The 24,215-nt window shown below is 35.5% G+C and overlaps 1 protein-coding gene across 3 annotated transcripts in view; it reads right to left on the minus strand.

The window, feature by feature from the left end:
* The window catches only part of LOC149083030 (nucleosome assembly protein 1-like 4), a 30,402-nt gene extending 18,792 nt beyond the window's left edge, over nt 1–11,610 (minus strand). Inside the window, exons 1-3 of one of the 3 annotated variants that reach the window (XM_089236131.1) lie at nt 11,305–11,610; nt 6,826–6,863; nt 4,640–4,710 (exon numbers count right to left, since the gene is read on the minus strand). In XM_089236131.1, the coding sequence (XP_089092257.1) occupies nt 4,640–4,710; nt 6,826–6,842 (88 nt within the window). In that variant the 5' untranslated portion in view covers nt 6,843–6,863; nt 11,305–11,610. The remainder of the gene's footprint in view (nt 1–4,639; nt 4,711–6,825; nt 6,864–11,304) is intronic. The other 2 variants (XM_089236130.1, XM_089236129.1) reach the window with 2 other exon arrangements.
* Nucleotides 11,611–24,215: the final 12,605 nt, after the last annotated feature.

The following is a 24,215-nucleotide window of genomic DNA, read 5'->3' on the forward strand; positions in this document are numbered from 1 at the left end:
TTAGCGATTTAACGCTCGTTATTCGGCAACATTAGCGATTTAACGCTCGTTATTCGGCAACATTAGCGATTTAACGCTCGTTATTCGGCAAAGTTTCTAAACTAACATTTGTAATTCGGCGGACATGCGCTTTTTACTCCCGGAATGAAAATTTTTTTCACGAAACATCGGGATTTAACACAATGACAATCGACTACAGTAGTTTCTGCTGCTTCCAGTGACGACTTTTTTTTTTTTAACGGAAACACTCGAATTTGCACTTTAAAGCTGAAAGGCATTGCAAACCATCTTCAGTTCCACGATCGCGGACAATATCGGGGTTTCGCGATGGAAAGCCCGATCAGGGGCCGATAGTTTAAGTATAGTGGAATAAAACGCGCTCTTCTCGTAAAGAAACGTTTCGTGGCTAGCAGGAAAAAAAAATTTTTGGCGCCCTTTCCGAAATTCCGGGCATACTGCAGCAAAATTCGCTATTTGGCGCAGAAAAATGCGAAAATACGCTATTGGAGCAGGATGGCGCAAGATATTAGTTTTGGCGCAGTGCGGCGCAATTGGCGCAGAGTTCCCACCCCTGTATATTCCTTGAGTCTTTCAACTCTATTCAACAATGCACAGACAATTATGAAGACATGCAAGTTTTTTTTTTTAAATTGACGCTCTTTGAAAAGTACAGTACAAAATATACCAATTAAAGATCCCATGTAACTAAATCAAGATGAACAAGGTGATTTTACTGTGTTGTCCATTCTTTTTTTTAAAAAAGATTTGTTTAAATGTTCAATGTAATCATTTTTGACAAATTAAACATTTTTTATTTACTATATTTTTGCTGAGTATTGTAAATATTTTTTTTACGCCTCTTCATGCCTTAAAAATACAGAAGACAACTGAATGTTACTGGGTAGCATCAGAATTATCAAACCTAGAATAGACCTATGTATCCAACCGCTTTTTTGTGCAAACTTGTTTCACCTACACATAAAATTATACTATAATTTTAAATGAATGTTATTGTCCACGACATGAATTAAATACAAAACTTTTTCCATCCACACTGAAATTCCTAATATGACTATTCTCTTTGTTGAACCCTCAAACTAAATAAAAACACCAAATGGTCAGAGATGCCATTGACTTGTTATAACGCGTCAAATACCCGGAATTTCGGAAAAGGACACTTAAAAATTTTGTTCACGCGTCCCAGTCCGGGACACGTTCTTTCCTAGTTCTAAGAAGGAAAAAAAAACCCTCCAACTTTTTTCCCTTTCTTTTTACCGTGTATCATGATTGTGCGATCTTGAAAAACTGGTTTTACTACTTTGTACACTGTACTGTATTGATATACATGCGGGTTGAAGAATAAAGCCGGGTTTTCCCAGGAGCAGGTTTCCTGTGCTGCGCGCAACGTAATTTGCCTTGCACGATACGCCGTCCACTAACCGATAAGAAAAGCAGCATGACCGTTTTCTTACAGAGCACAATAGCCTCACAACAGCACTTTACATCGGGCGTGATTGGCCCACTGCTTCTAAAGGAGTCAAATGCATCGTGCCCCGCACGTTTCGCCGATGTTCTCTTCACTCTCTCGTTTTCTTTCGCTTCCCTTCAAACTGGAGAATGCAGACGACAGTAGCTGATGCCAAGGCCATGTACTATATATATATAATATAGCCACCCTGATCTGATGCGCCATGCTAGGAAAACACAAATGCATAGCGTAATTATGTAACACGTTTCTGCGGGCGCGAAATTGTCCAATTCAGTTCACGCTGTGCAAAAAACTTATTCCTAGGAAAATCTGGCTTAAGATGAGGGATATCTAGTTGCTTTCCTAAATGAGGGACCATGTACAGAAGTTTCAAATTTCGGATTTTTATTACCCTGTAGATTTTCTCCCTTCTGGTTATATACGGGAAATTACAGTACTTTTGCTGCTATCGGTCTGCATTTAAAGACAGCGTCTCTACAGCGTAAATTCACCTTGTTCCTACAATATTGCGAATGTGAGTTTGTTTTGTTTTTAAATCGTAAAGGATTGGAACGGCCGTTCAAATTGTAAAACCTTCCCGATATCGTGGGAAAAAAACCGAATCTGTAAAAACTCTACCTTGAATATCCAGTTTTGCCATCTAGCTGCTATGTGGTAGTCACCGTTTCGCATCGCGAAAATCACGGGTATGTACGCAGAATCGACTTTTGGAAGGGCACCAGAAAATCAAATTCTTCACATATAGTATAAAATATTTTATTTCAATATTTTAATTCTCTACAAAAATATTTTTAATTTTTTATCTCGGGGGGGGGGGGGGAAAACACACCCTTATAACCTCCCCCAAATTTTGCTTTTGGTGAAAATCAGTTTGAAATCTGTGAATGGTAATCTGCTAAAAATTAGAAAAATCTTAAGATTTCAAATTTTGAGTTGGCTATTCCTTTGAAAAACTTCTGGTTGCCACGGCTATCACACAGACCAACAATACAAATATGCATACATTGAACTTCAAATACACACATTACCAGTTTGGAGAATAGATGCAGGGCCACAACTGAGAGGGGCAGGCAGGCCTAGTGTTCTGCGCTCTGGACTATAGGGGGCATCAAATTCACCCTTTATAACTGCTTCTACATTACATGGATGTGCCAAAATGTGTACATGTCCCGTTTATGAAAGTACCTAGTTGCAACGCTAGATAGATGGCACCACCTACTGAACACAAAACATGCCAAATGCTGGGCACACACGTATAAGCACACTTAAGTTTCTCCAACAGAAATCTGACATAGCTTCTATATTCCGGTGTTAAAATATGTGACAATTAAAATGGCGACAGATCAGAATGGTGAACCATCAGGGAAGGAAAATAAAATCATTTTGCCAGGAAAACCAAAGTATGAATAGGGAATCAGAAGATAAGTGTGAGAGAATCTAATTTGCTTTAAATTTGATCAGAAGATATTGAAAATACCAAGATATTTTTAACAAAATGTAAAATCAATCAAAAGGGAATTTATACATTGAATAGTAAATATATAAATGTGCACCTTTAATTGTTAATTAAAGTGGATCCTGCTTATAACGTTTTCAAAAACAGTCATAAAAAACGCTATAAATAGAAAAACACTTTAAATAGGAAATCTCAATGAGAATTACTTATTGTTAGGACCACGAAAATAAGTTCATACATTCTAAAATGGGAGAAACGTTATAAGCGGGATCAACTGTATATTTGTTTTAGATTTTTATATATTACATATGCGGAATTCCATACATTAAATTCTCAGTGCTAATGAGCTTTTTGCAAGTTTTTCCTACTAGTAGACAATGAAAGTAAATGTACCTTTGGATAGAACATGTTTTTAGAAATGTACTTGATTCACAGATACCTTCTCTTACCCGGAACATGACCCTCCACTCAGTCTCAAAGAAATATAAGCAGGTGATCAAAAACCTGGGACATACCGGAAGAAAATTCATAGAGATACCAGTAAATTATGGGGGGAGGGGGACATAATTTTCACGATAAATTTTTTTGAGAGGGACCCACTTTCATTCAAAAAGACCGATTTTTCAAACAACCCGAGTCCAGAGACCCAGGTAAATTAGAGTCCAGTGGCATCTGAATGGTCCATATACATACTACCCCACTCCCAAAAATAACCTGCAAAAACAATGATTCAGCCAAAGCAGATTTGTATTATTTGTCAATACATAGACTATTCCCTACTCAATTAAAATAAAATTCTGTCGATAGGATTTAAAAAAAAAGTCACTTTACCAAAAAGTAAAGAAAGTAAGACAAGTATTATTGAAAAAATTTTACTTAAAAAAAAAATGTCCTGTATAAAAATGGTATCCGATATCTAGCTGTTCATATGTGTGTGTGGGAAAGTTTGATAATGTAATATTCTAATTTTTTCCCCACAAAATTACCTCCAATGTTTCTTCAAGGTAAACTACATAAGAAATGTCCTATAGCAATCTAGAGCTTTTAAAAATATATATTTCAATCAGCAGAGATTCTGCTGACTCACTATAGCGTGTCAAATACACGTAATTTCGGGAAGTTTTGTTCAAATTTTCCAATTTCAGATTACAGTGAAATGTGGCAATTTAATGGTAGTAGACCAGAGATGTGGACTATCAAGGAAGTGAAAAAATCATTGCTGCTGGAAATTATTCTGTAAGAATTTCTATTAATCAGAAACACTTGCTTTAACTAAATCAGAAAAGAGATCTATTATTAAAATAACTAAGGTTTTCCAAAATGGAAAATCAGAAGAGAATTTATAAATGTATTAATACATAAAAGGTGCCCAATTTAAGAAACGTGTGCAGAAAATGACAGTGGTACGACAAAAAAAGATCAATGTTGATGACAACAAAATGGCAGTGTCAAACCTTTACAGTACAAACTGCATTGGTGCGCCATCTGTTACCTGAAATCTGCATTTCATACTTGTATTAAAAGACAATGAAACAAAAATTAAGAATTTAAGCCTACAGCATGTACATAACACATCCGATTGTTAAAATACACATACCAAATTTAAAAATATAGTTCCTATCAGTTTCAATTTTTTTTCCAGGATGTAAAACAGACGCTAAATACTCAACATTTAAAAATATAATCATACATACACTGGCCTTCCAGCTTCATGTCTGCCATCTCAATTTCATTTTCATTCTTTGCTTTCACAGCATCAGTAGTACTGTATGAGAAAAACAATTTTATTTAAATCAAGTTATTTTCCATCATAATTCTCATAATTCTTGTATATATTTTCACAACTGCTCATTTGAGTTAGCAAAACCAGATACTTCAATTTTCCATTAGCATAAAAAATCATTTAAGACCAGAAAAGGTAAATAAAATAAGTATAAAAAAAATGTTGTGTCTAAACATAGTGAATACCAAGGTTGTCAACCTGGGAATCGATGCGAGTGTCTAACTTTAAGTAGGTGAAAAACAAATCAATAGATGTCACTTAATACATTGGTCTAGCATCTGAAATTTGTTTTTTTTGCTCTCCTGCAAAATTTAAAATTAAACACCAAGCATTTGGCATTTACCATTTCACTCTTTTTTTATATTTAGTCAAATCCTGCCTATAATGAACTCCAAGAGACCAGAAAAATCCCTTAATTATAAACAAAATTTCATTAAAAAAGAATTTCAGATTTTTATATTACTCTTATGTAAACTTGTATGGGAAATTAAAAGTTTCCATTAAAATAAGATTTGATATGACGATATTAGTTAACACAGGAATCGACTTTAATAACATCTCATAAAACTGATGTATTGGATGATACGCTTGCACTAAAAAGGATGACCCATATTTGAGTCCAGGTAAAAAACTAATTTTTCTATTTGAAGTCTATTGCACCAATCTCCAGAATATCAGGTATTTCACAAAACATTCAGGAGAACTATTAGAAATTGTGTACAATGCAATGCCAACTGTCATATACAGGGTGTAATGAAACTGACAGTCAAAACTATAAGGGGTGATAGAAGTTGCCAAAACAACTTTTACCATACAGTGCAAGGTTGGAAAACAAGCTAAATATGAGAGGACGCTTTCTCTGTAATAAATGAAATGTTACATTTCTCAGAACCAGTCATTGAGCTACTATCCATTGACAGGGGTAAAACAATATTCCAATGCAGTGAAGGCTGTAATGTAATTTACGGGATTGCAAATGGCAATGCTATAGATGCAATACGACTTTACCAGGAGCGATTTCCAAACAGGACGGTACCCACCTGGAGAACATTTCAACACTTTCACTAGCAACTCGTGACTATGAGCGCGGAATGAGTCAAAGGTTGAAAGAGAAGTAAGAGAACGGTAAATCAGATAGAGACAATCCTTAATGCAGTAGATAACCAGTCTGAACGAAATAAATGTATTTCATGTAATCATGTATGAGCAATAGCTTGTTACCAAGGCGTCAACCATATAATAGTATACCATGAAGAAAGGTTACACCCTATTATCTTCAACGGGTCCAGGCCTTAAATGAAAGGCATTTCCCACAATGTGTAACATTTGCATGCTAGTTCCTACAGCAGTGCATATTACAGCCACAGTTTACAGCATCTATCCTGTTCACAGACGAGGTTACATTTGAAACATGCAAGGATATATTTAATATACACATTACTCATGTGTGGGTCACAACCCCAGCAAAATGTCTACGTGCAGGTGGAGATTATCCACAATCACTTAATTGGACTATCTTTTACTAGATAGACAAAAGTATCTTGTCTTCCTTCAGAAGGTACTGCCTGATTTACTACAAAATGTACCAGAAAAATCAAGCAATTATGTAATTCTAGAATAACCGGACACCAGCAAATTTCATCAGGATTGTACAGAATAACCTAGACAAATTTTTTAAAAGCCTTTCCAAACAGATGGAATGGCAACAGTGGAACAGTCACTCAGCCTCCCAAGATTTTCCCCTGAGAAGCTAAAAGGAGTCATTTACGAAAACGCTCATCAAGTCAGAGAACCTTGACAGCTGAATTAATGTCACATAAGGTGTATTAACAGCTGCAGAAGAGGTATTCATGAAATACCAAAAATCTTCCCACATGTGTGCGAGATTCATCCTGGATGTGATGCCTGTATTGCAGCTGGCGATCACTCATTTTAACATTTGTTACAAAGTTTGATCAGTTCTGACCCATCAGTTTAATTACACTCATCACTACTGACTAGAAAGTTACAAGACTTTACACAAATTTAACACAGATGAAACATGGATAATCAAATATGGAAAATCTATTTTAGATCTGAGGAGAAAAAAAAAACTACCTTTCTGGATCCCCCATATCCTTGCAGCAACTTTAGATCTGAAAAAATATATATAAAATTTAATAGGTGTAAATTTATACAGAAAAACATTTTATAAATTTAAATTAAAATGTTTTAAAAATATAAACTTGCTAGAATCTTGAAACTATAATTTATAAAACCACTGTCACCAAAATCAAAATTATTTATTACTGCAAATTATAAAAAATTTGTTCAAAAAGTTTGTTTTAAAATTTAATACAGTAAAACCTGTCTCTTGGTTTGGACATCTCTACCCTAGACACCTCTTACATTGAACAGCTTTGAATGAAATCAACCTTAATCCCAACACAATATCCACTATACTGTACCTATTCAGAACACTTAGGCCTATAATACAATCCCTTTGAGATTTTCTTTCTAGCATATTGACGCTTTTCTTCCTGGTCTGTCATTATCTTCCGTATGGTTTTTTTCTCTATTCAATATTTCTTTAGGCTTTAAGGATTTAAGCTAGATAAAAAAAAATTTCATTTGCAAAAAAGTGAAAATGGGAAGAAAAGCTTTAGCAAAATGCTACAATGCTAATGTAATGATTGATGGTTGGATGTCTACTGGTTCCATACCTCCTGTACGTAGTTTTGCGAAAGTGGCTACTATTTTTTTTCTCATTCTAAGATTCTTTTACATTTTACGAAAAATATGACCACAGCTTAAACCCTACCGTCAATATAGACGACCTCCCATTTGAATAGAAGCTGTTGACATTTTAGTTCCTGTCCATTTTGTTATACTGTTGCTACATTGTTTTTCCAATTGGAATATATCATTTCATAATTTTACCAGTTTAAATATTTCATAACACCATTTTAACACCAGCCGTTATAATTAGTTTAACAATCATGTGTTTATTAAACAAAGATTGTTTTGACCTAACCTTGTTTAATCCTAGAATACCAACTAAAATAAAAACTGCACGTTATCTATGCAAGGGTCTGTGCAGCCAAAATTTAGGTCTTTTCCGGCCCCTTTACAAAATACAAATAAAACCATAAACGTAGAATCTCATATTTCTTTAATAAAATATTGACTAGATTTCTCTTCCCATAAAATTTGTTTTCAAATTTGTTGACCCCTTTTCACAAAAACCAGACCCTCCCCTAATCTAGATACACCCCTGCTACATTACCAATTACATTTCCAAGACTTGGTATACTAGAGTTAACACTAGAATGGCCGGATCAATCAGTTTTGCCATTTTTGGTTTCAGAAATGCTACGATCTCTACAGTATTTAATGTACATGCTCTTTTTTTGACTTTTCATTATTTCTGTATTTCTCTGCATATAAAAATTTGACACCACTGAAGAATTTGTTCGGGAGATAGACGTTTATACCTAAAATAGCTGGGAGCAGTCATTTTGGCAACCATATATGAATTATACATGTTTTCTCTTTGTGATGTGGCGTACATTGGTGTAGGTTTTGCTTTTAGGTTTATTCCTTATCATTCCCTGATGGCACACATAACAACATATATTCAGAGTAACATAGAAAAAAAAATACTATTTGTTTTACATCATGTTACTGGGCAATCTAAAAGATCTATTGGTAGGGACAGTGTATCCACAATCGAAACACTATATTTAACTATAGCCTCTGTTAAAGTTGAGGAAAACAATTTCTGATCGTTCACCTCAAGTTGTTTTAATTTGACATTTCATGACCTTTCATGCCCCCCCCCCCTCCCCCCATCTGCTTTGTAAGCTTTCTAGGAAAATTGGTTCATTCACAGTGTGTAGAAATAGCTTACAAAAAAGGATGTATTAGAACAAAATAGTCTAAATTTATCAGTGCTGAATGATACTTCAGACAATAAATCTGAGGCCGATGACTGATGATCTGAGACTTACAATGAAAACTCTAAACAACGAAAAACACGATTTTCTGCTACATTTACTCGAAAGACAAAGTATCGATTCTGGAAGTGACTGGTCTGAATTGTAATACTGATGAAAAAAACAGATGTATTTTTTTAAAATTGTATATTCCCCATAAGGCGATTAGTATGAAATTTTAATAGCGAGCTAGTTTTTCCATGATACTGTAAATTTACAGTGGCATAATATACGGTATTTATAGCATACACAAACTAAATAAAAGTAAATAAAAGAATAACGTATATAAAAATGATACGATGTAAATGAAATGTAAATCTTGTCCATAGTTGCCCTCTAATTTTTTGTTTTTGTAGTTGAAAAGTCATTTTATGGACACCCTGTATGCTCAAGAAAACGTAAATTGTGGACAACACTATTTTTATAATAAAAAAAGCAATTAAATATATTGCACTAAAAAGCAGCAGTCAAAATAATACTGCCGGTAGCCCTTTTAGGTATAACGCATGGCCCGGTCCTTCTAGTGTTAAAAGTCTGGGTTTATGAATAGTGTTCTAAAAAATATATATCAGAAGGAATACTTGTATTATTTAAAAGAGATCTGGTTTTAATTTTCAATCCAGTTAATCTCAATCCCTCCCTTTAATATAGATTTTTAATCTTGATCCTTTTAGTCCAAGAATTGGACAATTTAAAAAATAAACATTATCACTTTTTTGATCTTTATCAGCTGTAGTGTCACTTTTTTGGTGATGTTGCCAATTTTTTTTTCATTGTCAAGGAAGACATTTGCAAACATGACTGTCAGTCTTGGTGCCTATTAGTAATGTTTTTTTCCCCTCTCACCAAAGAAAATCGCCAACACATGGCCAAAAGGATTTATATTACAGCTTTTCAGCATTGATAAGTTTTTGTACAATTCTCCCAACAGTATAAAAGACCAGGATGGACAAATCTCAGGTAAAAGTCACCCATGGCAACCAAAAAAATTTGCATTGGCACCTTAAATTTTCTTTGTGTAGCTACTCAATTGCAGACTAAGAGCAACACAAATTGTGTATAATAGTGATCCACTTTTGTACAGATAAATATGCTATGTTCTGAAAAAGTCGAAAGCGGCATTATTTGACCTTTTTCTTTAGGTTAAAATTTTTGATGCCTAGGTTTTTTTTCCATTTGTCCAGCTCTACAAATAGACCTACCTCTGCAAAGTGATTGATCTGGGTTATCTCCAGCTAAAAATATTTCACCTACCAATGCATACTTAACTCATTAATATAAACAGGTCTAATCGTTACGAGACCCCTTAGCCATATCAAATTAAGCCCATATGCACTGCACCAAAATCACTAAGTGCTTTTAAAAAAGGCGTTGATCCAGCTCTGGCAGGACATGTTAATTGAGATTTGCACGACTCTGAAAGTTTTCCCGAGAGCAGGATTTTTAGACCAAGGGAGGAGGAGGAGGATTGGTTTAAAACTTGAATTTCAGGATTTTTTAACCACTCTTGCTACATCAGGTTTTTTTTATTTTAAGACAGGACTGGACAAGTGCCTGGTTGCCACAGCAACTAAACAATTAACATCGCCACATAAAATTTTTTTTGTTTACTGAATTACGCAGGCTGGAAACCCAAAATATTTGGAATTTATAGCATCCAATATCTGCCAACATGAAAGAGGGTCAACTATACCCTGAAAGAGTCAAATGAAACATTTTCAACCCGTTTTTCCTTCGAGAAACATTTTTCTGGTGCCCAGATTTTTGTGCTATTTGTCTAGCCGTCTTAGAAAAACACTGTTTGCGGAGAGGTTAGGGGTGGGGACATCTGACATTTCAGACCCGTAGGTTAACAGCTTCCACTTCATATACCAATTGTAATTCAACTGTGGGAGGGAAAGGGGCGGGTGCTCTGTGGGGTCACAATGCCCACACACACACACACAACCTGCTGCAAGACACCTATACTGGGATGTTTGGTAGGCCCTTAGTGTGAATTTATAGCATGAAAAACGAAAAAAAAAAAAAGTAGAAAATCGCCCACTGACAGCCCCACCCTTGTGCCCCCCAATGCTTCAAAATCCCGCGGTGCTCCACACACCGGCTCCGACACTCAACTATAAAACCTAATAAACACCCACAACAGCACTAAACAATATAAATGTTAGTATTGACTCACCCCCCTCCCCCCGAAATATCGATTAATCACCACGTACTCAAATCGCAGCTTCATCTATGTACAAATATGTATTTCAAAATGTGCGTATATATTAAACCCAAGATATGGTTATTTCCCTCTCCTAATTGAGTTTCCTCCAACCAGGTGTCAGTCCAATTAACACGGTGGGCCTTCCCCCAACCCCAGCGAGAAATATAAAAAGGGGGGGGGGGGGAGAGGAAGAGATCGAATCACATAACAATCAAACCCCAATACGTTCTTTCAACAGCGAGTCTCACACACATGCGGCGTGCAATTTTTTTTTTTTTTCTTTCTCCTCCCGATATTTAACACGCATTCTCTAACACGTCGCGGGTCATTTATTTCGAAAGTGTTATAATTTTGGATAAAACACGAGCAATTAAAACACGGAGGAGAGTTTACCTTCCTTTCCCAGAGAAAAGTCTTCGCAGGAACTAATGCGACGCACGAGAGCGGCCAGCACAAGAGAACAGAATAAAGGATGGCGGCAAAAAGGAGAGGAAGAAATCACGTTGCCAGATCTTTAAATTGAATTGTCTTGATTACCATGTCGGCTTCGGAATGAGGCTTTCACGATCACGTGATACATACCTTAGCAACGGCGACGACGAGGTACAAATAATGAATATCCGCAATGACAACTTCAGAATTCGTATTGAAACTCCATATACGAACGCCACCGTTTCGAATAACTTGGATTTTGAATTTACAATGCTGCAGTTTTCCTTCCTGCAATTAATAAGCATTGTGGATCTGACCATATAGCGTCGAGCAAAATACGTGATGTTGGAATTCCAAATACAGTGCGGTACATTGAAAATTATTGCCAAAAGTATGCAAAAGTTGCAAACTGTTGCTAAAATAAGTTAAAAACCGCCAAAGATGGGAAAAGAAGAACTACTGGAAAAATTGCAGTTTATTAAATTGTATTCTACGAACAGAACGATGAACGTGACACGTGTGTGTGTGTGAGATGAATATCCCTATTCATAGCGTAATTATCTTAACATAATTAAGGTGTCGAGAAGATAATTTTGGGCCTTGCGTTTCCATGCTGTGTGTCCGGTTGAACTCATAGTTGGGACTCACGAGGTTGGACCCCTGTCAGACTATTGAGAGGCATATGCACGAATCAAGAGCTTTGATTATAATATAACCATCACCAGAAGAAAAGCTCCCGTAAGAGAACTCTGACGTATTCTTTAACCGAATCATGATCATGATGCTACTCATTGAATAATGGAGTGTTCATTTGTAAATATTTCCCGAGGAAGAAATCAAACATGGCTCAAGTTGACGGCAATGGCAAAGGTTTTTCGAAGAGACTCTCTGTTAAACTGCTCTGAAGAGTCGCAGATAAGCGATGATTGCCCCAGTAGCACACCGATATAGAACGACGAATTTCGATACCGTTTCGACGTCATTACGGATATCGTTTGAGTTAGAAATGGCATACGTTTGTCGAAGTAGTTCGACATAGAGAAATTTGGATTATTTCAAAAGAGACTAATTATCATACAAGATATTCTTTTTCGAAACGCAATGCAATAAAAATGAGAGTAAAACTATTTTAAAGGGAAAAAAGAAGATATTTTACATTTATTGAGTGAATACATTTTTACTATATCGTTCGATATCGGACACGTGAAAATTTCCGACCTCTTTCCGACGTTTCGACGTTTTTCCGGTATCGGTAGGATGTTCTAACGATATCGTTGTGATACTGAGGTAGGGAAAGGGGCGCCGTGGGTAGAAAAAGTTCAACTCCTGCAGTACGGTATATATCACATGCAAAACATCATCGAACTGAAGTCCTTGCTGCCACCTATGAAACAACATAATTCTTCCATTGATTGAAATTGAAGACCGGTTTTTGGTTAATGCCATCCCCATGAAAAAAAATATTATATGATATTAGCAGGACCATAATTAGCCATTGCTGTGCTCTGTGCAAGAATTTCCGTTTAGGCCTCTTCTGGGTGCCCTTTCAAGTGGGCCTTGTGCGGGTGCACCTGTTTCATCTGCCTAGTTACGGCACTGGATATTAGCAAATATTTTATAAACAACGTTATATCTATATTTATAAAATTGATTTTCTGTCTGTGTGTATGTTCTATATACAAATCTACAACTTTAGATCGATCGTCGCCAAATTTTGCATATATACCAAACAAAACCGGAATTGAACCATAGGCTACTTTAAAAGTTAATCAGAGCTAGGAAAATGACCGAAATTCGCGAAAAATCGTCGGCCACAACGGTTTCTGGGGGGGGGGACAATCAACAGTCACTTTCGGAATGTTTACTTTGGTTACCGTTGTTCCCTAGCAATTTTCGACGTGAATGGTTTGTCACTTCTCTAATCCTATTAGCATCATAGGTGGAGATAAACTTGGAAGACTGGGGGGGGGGCCACGACGATGATGATGATATCAATTCATATATACATATATACATTAGATCAGTCAACTTCACCTTTGACGCTGGAGGGCAATGCTCCCCCACGCGCCCCGTATCTCCGCCCATGATTAGTATATATATATATACAGTGTATATATAAAATGCTTTATGCTTTTGTAAAATGGTTTGTCACTCTTTCAATCCTCCCAGTAATGAGGCTTTTGGAATAGAATCATCAGAATCATCATCAGTATCAGGTTGAGGGCCAGGCAAAGGATGATCCCCATAGAAATCAGTGTTAAAATTGTCAATTTTACTGTAGAAATGCGGAAATTTAGTGGGATTTTCCGCCACATCAATAATTTTAAAAATTGAATTGAATTATAGATTTTTTGAAATATATAGAGTTTGCTTAGAGATATACGAAGCCCAGAAAATTAAATATTAAATAATTAGCAGGACCTACTTGTCAGTTGTACTATTATTATTGGATATCCATGCAATAATATATATTGATTTCAACTTTTTATTTATATCTTGTCAAGCATGAAAATTAATGCCTCCGTATTGCCTTTCAATATTCAACTGCATAAATTCATATAGTTTAGGATATTTTAAAATTAATTATGGGCCCGTAAAGCACATCGAAGAAACTCCATAGCTTTAATTCAGCAGTTTTTGAAGCAGAAATAGGCTGATGAATAACTTGAAGTTCAGTGGGGGGGGGGGGGGGAAGAGATTGAAATACCTAGCGTCTTTAAAAAAAGAGAAAAATTCATTTCCATGTTTCTTTAAATCTAGATTTGTTTCTTTCATGAGTCGCGCAGGAAGTCGCCATATTAGTTAACTTGGATACGGTTTGTCTGTCCCTCAGAAAGAGGGAGATATCACGTGATCGAAAAAGCCTCATTGAAGAAAACCCGGGCAGCGCCGGATATTATATAGCTAGTATATATATAAATATATTCAATTATTAAGTCTGTCCCGAAATATGAGGCTTTTTGATAACGTGATATTTCCCTCTTTCTTGAGAGACATACAAGATAACCAATATGGCGACTTCCTGCTCGCCTCATGAAAGAAACAAATCTAGATTTATAAAAAATAAAAAGCAATCATTTTTTTTTCTCTTTTTGATGAGCTCTAGATGTTTCAAAAATTTTCTTGAAGTTCAAGTCATTGATCTGCTTGTTTTTGCCTCAAAAAATGCTTGAATAAAGCTGCGGAATTTCTTCAATGTAATTTATGGGCCCATAATTAATTTCAAAACATCTTAAATTAAACAAAATATGTATTGATGAAGTTGGATATTATAAGACAATACGGAGACATTAATTTTCATGTTCGTACTTGAAAAGTACACTTTACGAAGCCTACTTGAATTTTTATTTTTTATTGAAGTCAAACATTGAAATTATTTTTCAACTTAAATTATATTATGATAAATACAACTATAAATAAGAATATTAATCCCCCACACTTGACTTGGTGAATGTTTTTTTTCGTGGAATTCATTTTAATCCACAGCAATTTCCAGTAATGCTTCATTTCCCGCCATTGTGATTTTTCCGTAATTTCAGCAATATTTGGCAACTTTGTTTAGTTTTGGCATCATTTTTGGCAATAATTGGCGATGTCCGATATTTTACCGTATATTTGTAATCCCAATTTCCCGCATTTCTCTCGAGGATATATTGTCAGCCTAATTACGTACTGAGAAACTGGTGGTATCCCGGAAGGGACAGAACCCGGGTCGTGTCTGGTCTGATAGAGAAGCAAGTTTCCAGAACTTGGTCGTGAGGACCCATGCGCACGCATCTTAGGATATGTTCCTTATATATGTTTACAACAGATGGCGTCACTACATAAACAATGAACAACAATTGTTTTTCCAACCAAAACAGAACCGCTTTTCATTTGTATTAACGGTGTTTTTCACAACGGAGGGTATTTATTAATTATCAGGCATGAGTGTTATTGCACTAATTTTGTTTGTTTCTGAATTGAAGAAGAAAGAGATTGCCTGATTCTTTAATAAATTACCGCAAGGCCGTCTTTACGCATGGGTCTGTCAGGCACGCCCCAAGAAGTCTTCACATGTGGGGGAGTGGAGCACTCCACGAGAATGGAATCAGGTGTCGCTTGAGCAAATGCATCATTTTCCCACGCGAAAATTCGATCAATTGACACATAATCAATAAGAGTCACATAATTTTAGGGCCTTCCGATGAGGGTTTTGCCCGGAAGCTCCCTCCAAAGGCGGATTTATAGTTTTGTCACCTGTTGGATTTTGAAACTTTGCCGAATTTCACCCCATTCTAGTCTAGCTTTTTGATCACTCATTCATCTAAATTATCCACCCTGGGCTATATAGTCCACTTAGTCCCCCCCCCCCAAATATTCCTCTGTGTCTAAAATCATGCTTTTGGTCGCTCACATGCTCGCACACACACACTCGTTTGCATACTGAATCTCATTCTGATAAAATGGTCCGTGACTTTCATTTTATTGCTAAAAGGAATCGCGTAAAGCACAAAGTTTAGATTTCCCTGCCATAGTTACCCACAAGAGTGTCGAATAGATTTTATATAAATTCATTTAGATATCTGCTTTTGCTTCAAATACATCCCATGGCAGGCAGCCTTTTGAAAATCCCCGCTCTAAGATCACTTCAGATTCCGAGAATTTAAATCTTCCCGTAAACAAGAACGAATAAATTCGTCATAGACTAATTGAAGAAAGTATTGAATGTGTGCGTATTCCATTTTATTCCTTTATTTCTTCTCTCTGGTGGTGGGAAGTCAGAAGCATTACCACGTGTGCTGTCGCTGCAGGAATTCAGTGAAGTACGATGCAGAGGCGCCGAATTGAAGAACATATTGAGAGGAGCTGAAAGTTGCCAATTGTCTTTTATATACAGAACTCGTAAATTTATGCGGGGAGCATTTACGAACCACGCAGTTAAGGAAGGGAAATGGTGCGTTGCATTGTATATTCATTAGGTATTGGGGAGTTCGTACCACAGGCAGGTTTCGGTGACTATGGTACGATTATACGCCTATGGCAAGACGAAGGACTTTCATTTTTCAGATCCTCAAATCGCTTCATCTTGATACAATCAATAAAATTGGAAGCAACATAATGTGTGGCGTCCTTTTAGATTAATGGTTCGTTTTAACTAGGGATCCACGAAACTCTTGGGACTTCTTGAAGGGGGGGGGGGAGGCTCCATGAGCTTGGATGAGAAACAATTGACATTGTTTTTACATTATTATGTGCTGAATACCATTTGCTGAAGAAGTCCATGGCCTTCATCTTACTAGTTAAAGGGGTGTCTTTGGCATCCGTCTTATTGGAAAAAAGTGATGGGGGGGGGGAGGGTTCCCGTCCTCCGTGTCAATGGCACAACAAAGGATCCATGGAACAAACCAAAACCAGTTAAGAATCCTTGTTTTGGATGAACATGAATACTTCCAACAGCTCGAAAAGGAAAAATTTAGCTCCAAATGGGGGAAAAAATTCACTAGTGATCTTTGTGTCTTCTAAATACAATTCTCCATTCACGAATGAATCGTTTATTTCGATCGGTATTGGCTGGGAAGGTGAATAATGCAACCTCTTCGTATAAGTCGGTTTGGAAAAATATCTGCTGCTTTGGCCGGCGAAAACTCTGAAAGAATCCGAACTCACACGATCGACCTTAATGCAAAGAAAAAGAGTAAGGAAGGTTGTGTGCCCTCGCCCTCTTTTTTCGAAAACTTAACCTAGAAAAATATCTACAAAATGTGCTCGCGAGAAAAACGCGCTCCATTTCTACACGAAATCGATACAGCTCTGTTGTTATAGTACAGTATACATAGAAAAATAGATTCAAGGAAAAGGTAAAATAGGTTGAACAATACCTATTCTAGAATAACCAAAATGGAAATCGGCACGATTCAGTCACGACAGCGGAAACTGGTGGGTATAATGAACTTTTGACCATTATCGGAGAAACAAATCGATCGATTGAGACAAGAATCTGAAATCAAGAGAAACTTTGCGCTATTCAACATCAAACTGATAATTAATCATTAGGGACACCGAAATTTCACCAATAAAAAAATTAAATTTTACAACAAAAAATTACCGAATCAAGACTTAATTTGCTTATTCACAAAAACAAACAAAACTGAAAACAATTGCTTTTTCAAGTTTAATGACGAGGCAAAGTATTAAAGTACATTTCTACTATTTTTAACCGTGCATGCACATCGTAAACATTCCTTCTCATTTCATTAATTGGTTACGTGCAGGAACGTGCTGTATGTGCACGCATATGCGTGACCCCAACGTTTTTATGCTGCCAGAGTTAGGAATGTTTTATGTTATACTGGTGCTGCCACCTGGCTTCCATATTTTGAATTGAAAATAGCAAATGTCTGAATTTTTCTGTTAAGAAATCGGAGAACACTGGTGTGCTCAAGAGTAAATTTGAGGGATTGAATTTATGTGGAGACTTCAAATGAAAAAAAAAACAAACACCTTCTAACTTCATCATAAATTTCTTACTTTAATTCTGCCATACAAAAACAACTTTACCTATGGTCCCCACAAGGGTAGAGCTTACAGGGCTCCAGCCCTGGGGCGGGGCGATTTTTATAATTTTCTTGTTTTTTTACACAAATTACATAAATTCGCCATATAGTAGAACCTCTCTTAACGGACACTTCCTGTTAGCGGACACCTCCTGTTAATGGACACTTTTATGATCCCCGCTCATAATCAAGCACTCTAATCTATCTACTCTAATTTGTGAATTTTTGTTCATAAATAGACAATTTATCATATTCAAAGGTGATTATATGTATAATCGTAAGCTCGTATTGGTAAATATGATAATCCATCAATTAATTACTTGATTAATTGAACGTAACTATGGTCCAGGATGTTGAATGGTAATGTTGGTTTTGTTTGCACATCAACATTTGTTGATACGTGTGAAAAAAGCTATAAAGATATGTTGCTATATGTGAACGTTTTTTTTCATCTTCACACTTATTTTTTAATTTAATTTAGTTTTTATTGCAAAATATGTGTAGCGCCTGTATCATGTACGGGTAAAAATGATTAATTGGTTTAATGAAGAGAAGAAAGGTTATACATTTTTCTATATTTTTATCAGACTTTCAAACTTTACTTGGAGGAATTAGGCATAATCACCGATAAAAGTGATAAATGTAGTGAAATTTAATCAAACTTTCTTTATATCGATACGATTGGTGATTATGCATAACCACCGTTGTATTACTTTTACGCACAGTAACATATAGGAACCAGTTGCGACCGAAGCCAAACATCGTATAAATGTGTCGTGTATGTCGTATAAACAGGGTTCTACTGTATATTGTGCCTCCCCAATAGCGGACACTCACCGTTAGCGGACAAAAGTTTTGGTCCCATGTGTGTCTTGACATGACTAGGGTTACAGGCGACCTCTAGTTTGATGTCATTTCCTACAAACCTCCTACGTTTTGGAAAATTCGACATTTTTTGTCCTCCTTTACCCTTGCAATAATTGCCAAAATCCCGTGTGAATCCTGAATACCCACAATTTTATAAAGGAAATATGATCAGTCTGATCAGCCTAGGCTTTTATCACGAACTGTTGTTTCCTTGTTTTTTGCACAATATCAAACAATATCTATGTGTCATTCAACCGCATTCTCTTGTATAGGCCTAGGGCCAACAATATCGTATAAATAAATAAAATAAATACCGGAACTCCTTTCGCAGACCAGGTTCAACCTCTTGGCGGGCTATATTTGGCGTGCTGCCAGAGGTTGTGCATCCCAGCTTAAGCCCATGACGTGCCACAGATTGACCACTATTGATTTAGGATATATAGGGTATCCTGTAAATGTTAATAAGGCCTTTATTTAATAAGGCCTCATCAACAGTCTGTTCGTAGAGGCATGATTCCAATTTAAAAAATTACCTTGTACCAGTTTTAAGAGAGAGAATACAGAGTGCCCCAAAATGAAAAATCTAAATTTTTATATGGTTCCCTTGTTCTCTAACTTCCGATTAGAAAGTCGTTTTCCTATTTTTTCTGAGACCCCCCCCCCCATGTTTTAACTGCAATATTCACTGAGATATTTTAATTCAAAAATCTGAGAGAGAGAGAGAGAGAGAGAGAGATATGACCAAGTGCTCGCGAGCACGAAATCGGATACGAGCATCGAGCACTCTCTCTCTCATTGCTTCAGGGGAGCACCGTGGTGCTTGCGAGCAACGGGTTTGAAGATGCTTGCTGATATACAGTCAAAACCTGAAGTAAACAATTAAATTTGGCAGACGGTTTCATTAAACCAAGATTGTTTTGCATTTGACAAAACTTGATTTCTTCAATTATCCCTCTGTAATTTGATTATTCCCAGTCACTAATTTTGAATACATGGGACCAATAAAACTTACAGCTATCCTTTCGTTGTACAACAAATTAAACATGTATGGAGATGTTACACAGCTTCTTAATAGTACATATGGTGTTGTGGCTTTGCCTGAAGGTCTTCCATGAAGTCAGAGAGCCAACAAATTATATTGTACAGTATTATCTAGATTCACACAGTGACGTCTTAACGAGCGAAGACAATGGAACCTTAGGCTTTGAATCGAACGGAGGGCGGGTATTATATTATTGGAGAATTTTATTTACTTTGAAAGTATTTGTCCATCAAATATGAATTCTAAAAATTGATTTTTCTATAAAGTAATCATTTTCATTAATTCCGAAATTATTTTTTTTTATCAAATATTAACTTTCACTTATCCCGAAATTGTCTTTTAATGAAATTATGATTTAAATAAATTCTGAAATTATTTTTTCCATCAAATATCAATTTTAATTATGAAATTATTCTTCCATCAAAACATAATTGCGAAGAAAATATGTATTTCAATAACTTGGAAATTTCAAATATTACTTTTCATTAATATTTGATGAAAACTAATAGATCTACTTTTGACGAGAAAAAAGAAATCAAATATTAATTTCAATCAATTCTGAAATTATTTTTCATTAAATACGAGTCTCTCTTCATTAATTCTGAAAATATTTCTTCCAGTAATTTTGGTCATTGTTTAATTGAGATTCCGAAACAATTTCTTCCAATAATTCTAAAATAATTTCTTTCAATTATCATGAAATTATTCATATAATTGGTTCTGAAATTGTTTCTCTCATTTCTGAAATGTTTTTTGAAAGTAAATTTGGAAATGTCTTCTCTCACACACACCACCAATTCTGGAATACGAGTAAATTACTTCAGACTTTTCAGCATTTTTACGAACTACGTAACTTGTGTGGAATGTAGGCGGTTGGGGGAGGGGGAAGGAAGACCCCACACCATGGAGCAGAGCCCATAAGCTGGAACCTTTTGCGCGCCCCCAGACTAGACTTCTACGGACCTCCTTTATGATGAATTTACATGAATTGTTTCATGAACGTGGAAAAAACAAAAAAAAGACGAAACCTTCCCGGACCCCAGGGGCTGGGAGCCTTGTCATCCCCACCCTTGTGGGGCCATGGGGGGGGGGGGTAGGGGGGAAGGGTGATTATGAAATTTCTCAAGCATGTTATTTAAATATCCAGTAATCATATATGAAACTTATGTGCAATTTGGTTAAGAAATCGAAAGAGCGATCACAATTTTATTGATTAACCTGCCAGAAAACAAAAATGTTTTTTCTCTCTGGCGTCCTCTGCTGTTGACTTAAAACATAAATTTCTGAATTAATAAATATTATAGAGATATGCTTATATCTCTTCTTTTGGAGAAATTTGTGTGTTTTCTAAAGAAAAACTAAAGAAAACTAAACTCTAAAGAAAAATTTTACGCAGCAAAATATCAGTTAATATAATTTGAAATTTTTAATTTGGTCAGTGAACAAATTTAGTTTCATTTCATGCTAGTTTCACTTTTACGCGCGTCTGAATATTAGTTTCGGTTTTTAGCGACATCTATCTTTGAATATTACCTTCTAATTTTATATCTAATATGACCAATATAAATTTTGGTCATATTTTTTTCACACTCTATTCTTTCATTCTTATCATTCTTTTTCAATACAAAAATTAATTTCCCAATAATTTTCAGAGTAACTGATTATTTTGCTTACTTATAAAATATTCGGATAAACAGTAAAATATCTGTTAATATGAGCTTGCTTCATGCTCATATTAATAGATCATTTCATCTGACATTCATGAGGCAATGATAGTTAGATTCTAATAAGGTGGGTGAAGACGTAGGTTCACCTGAGACCCAATTGATGGATTATAACTATCCATTGGAACCCCGGTTTTCGGTTTGACATTCATGAGGCATGAATTGAAAGACGTGATAAGAACGCTTTGTGAATTATATAACCATTTGTTATGTGACCTAATTAGCATAGATTTTTTAATCTAATATAGTCGTCAGTTTTTCAAAAGTTACATAATATGATTCTAATGACCATTTGTACCCTTCTACTCTATTTTTCTATTTTACAATTATTTATTTTTTTAATACGTTTTTTCAAATGTTTAGAAATCACATTGAATGGTTTTGGTGACATCGTTGGAGTTTTCATGTATATACACATATAATTTTTTGTCTAAATGGAAATGTATTGCAAAATATGCTGTAAACTTTTGTAAAACATTGGTAATTTTTGCAATTTGTGGCAAAGTGGGTCACTTTGTGAAACTGATTTGTTTAATATTGTAGATATTGAGAATATATACGAGATTTATTTTTGAAAGTAAGTGTAATCTGATGGGGTAGAAGATGTTTTAACTCCTGAAAACTGTTAACTGTATATTGATATTGTTTTGTATTAGTGAGAATATTTTTTATATAAAGGGTTATATATAATTTAAAAAAAAAAAAATTACCGGTGGTTGTTTTTAAGCAACCATTTTGCCATTGACTGATCAATATCTTTACCTAAGTAGAAAAACGAAGACGAGAGCTAAAAAAGTGCTCGGTACTTCCATCAACTAGCAACGGCAACATTCACGAGTGTTATCTGGTAATATATTTAGGAGGAGCAATTTCACTCCTCATATTCTAAGGGGGTATTTTTTTTATCTGTGAGAAATATAACTTTATTAAAAAATAACCTAAATTTGAAGGAGTGTTTTCACTCAACAATGAAACTTGGATTAAAATTGAATTTCGATGCGTGAATCTCACATCTAGATGAATATTAACGATATAACTGGCCTGACCTATTAAAATAACGTTAAAAAACTTGATGACCCATTGTAATGTGTTTCTTGTGTTCATTTATCTTTTGAATGTAGGAAACGGCCGGAGAAATTGATCGACATGCCCAGAGCAAGTACAATTTTTACCTATGCATATACGTTCACTTCGTTCGATACATAAATTTTCCCATATATATATATATATATACTGTAAATCCCTCCCCCCCCCCCCCAACCCGTTTTTAATGCTGAAATTTTCGGATTGACGAGCAGCACTGATTTCTCTCATCGATGATTTCCTTTCGGCATCATTCAGCGGATCCCGCTTGCATCGTTTCCACTGTGCGTTTTCTCTCAGTTCAACTTATTGCCGCTGTTCCAAAACTTTCGTTAATACTCAACGAAATCTCCCCCCCCCCTCTCTCTCTATATATATATATATATGAGGGGGAATATATAGTGGGAATATATATATATTGCCACTATATATTTTTTTTATACCCACTATATACGTTTTTTCATGATGGCTTTTTTGGAAAACGTTATAAGCCGGAACGACTGTATTATATATTCGACTGGAAATCATGAACTAATGCCGAATCGTAAATTTCTTGTATCATTTCATTAGCGTGGATATATGATATACTCTATTTTTATACTTATTTATCTATATATTCTCTAAGTATTTTCTTTTCCTTTTTTGTTTGGTTTTCAGCGTAATGAGTGATCGTGTAAAGCAGAAGTACTCAATCTTTTATATTCCACCCAGATGTGCCAATAATAAATATGGTCAGGATTCCCCTACATATTATATGCATATTGATGCGATAACAAGATGCAGACCCCTTTGCATATTAATGTTAATTATTTTCTACTTTACACTCACTGTGTGTGTTTGATCCCCAAAACATCTCTAAGGACTCCCTAATGGGTGGAATATAACACCACTATCTTGTTGTCCATGCATTTTGGGAATTTATAATGAACTGGTGCATAAATAATGAACAAAATGCATTTTGTGTGTTTATGCCTCTTTTGTACAGTGAAACTGCTTGATAACATCCATGGAACCAAAATTTGTCTGCTAATGGTGAGTGATCATTTGTTTTGTAAATATTAGCTTTGTGTGTGTGTTCCACAGATTTCAGAAATATCCATTGACAGGAGGAGCCAGTTATAGAAGGTTGCGCTGTATTTATGATGTTGGAGTTATGTTTGTTTTGTGTTCTGGTGCTGCTGCCATCTGTCTTCCATATTAAAGGTGAAAGTGGCAGATGTCAGAAATTTTTTTTTTGGTCATGTAAGTATCAAATTAAAGGGTCTGATTGAAAGCATCTGTGAAAAAACTTTTTAAAATGTGAGACTGGCTAACATTTGCATCTCAAAATTGGAAAATGTACAATTCTAACTGTATTACCAGCAGGAAACGAACCTAGTTTCTCGCAATGCACAAGTTTATTGTGACCACACAGTGTAGTGTAGTGCGACACAGTACTAATGTGAATTTATTGTGCTCTGTCTTACACTTTCTACTGTTTGTTGAACAACTGCTGCAGTTAATGCTCGCTATGATGATCACGGATTGTAATGTAATGATAATTTCATTATAGCAACAGATAGGATGTCCCATGTTTTCATATAACAACTATTCTATAAGTTTTTCCTTTCGATATAACAA

The sequence above is a fragment of the Pholcus phalangioides genome, unplaced genomic scaffold (genome assembly GCF_987345545.1).
Source record: "Pholcus phalangioides strain wild (caught in Gottingen) unplaced genomic scaffold, Ppha-v1.0 ptg000009l_1, whole genome shotgun sequence".
In the NCBI taxonomy this organism is placed as follows: domain Eukaryota; kingdom Metazoa; phylum Arthropoda; class Arachnida; order Araneae; family Pholcidae; genus Pholcus; species Pholcus phalangioides.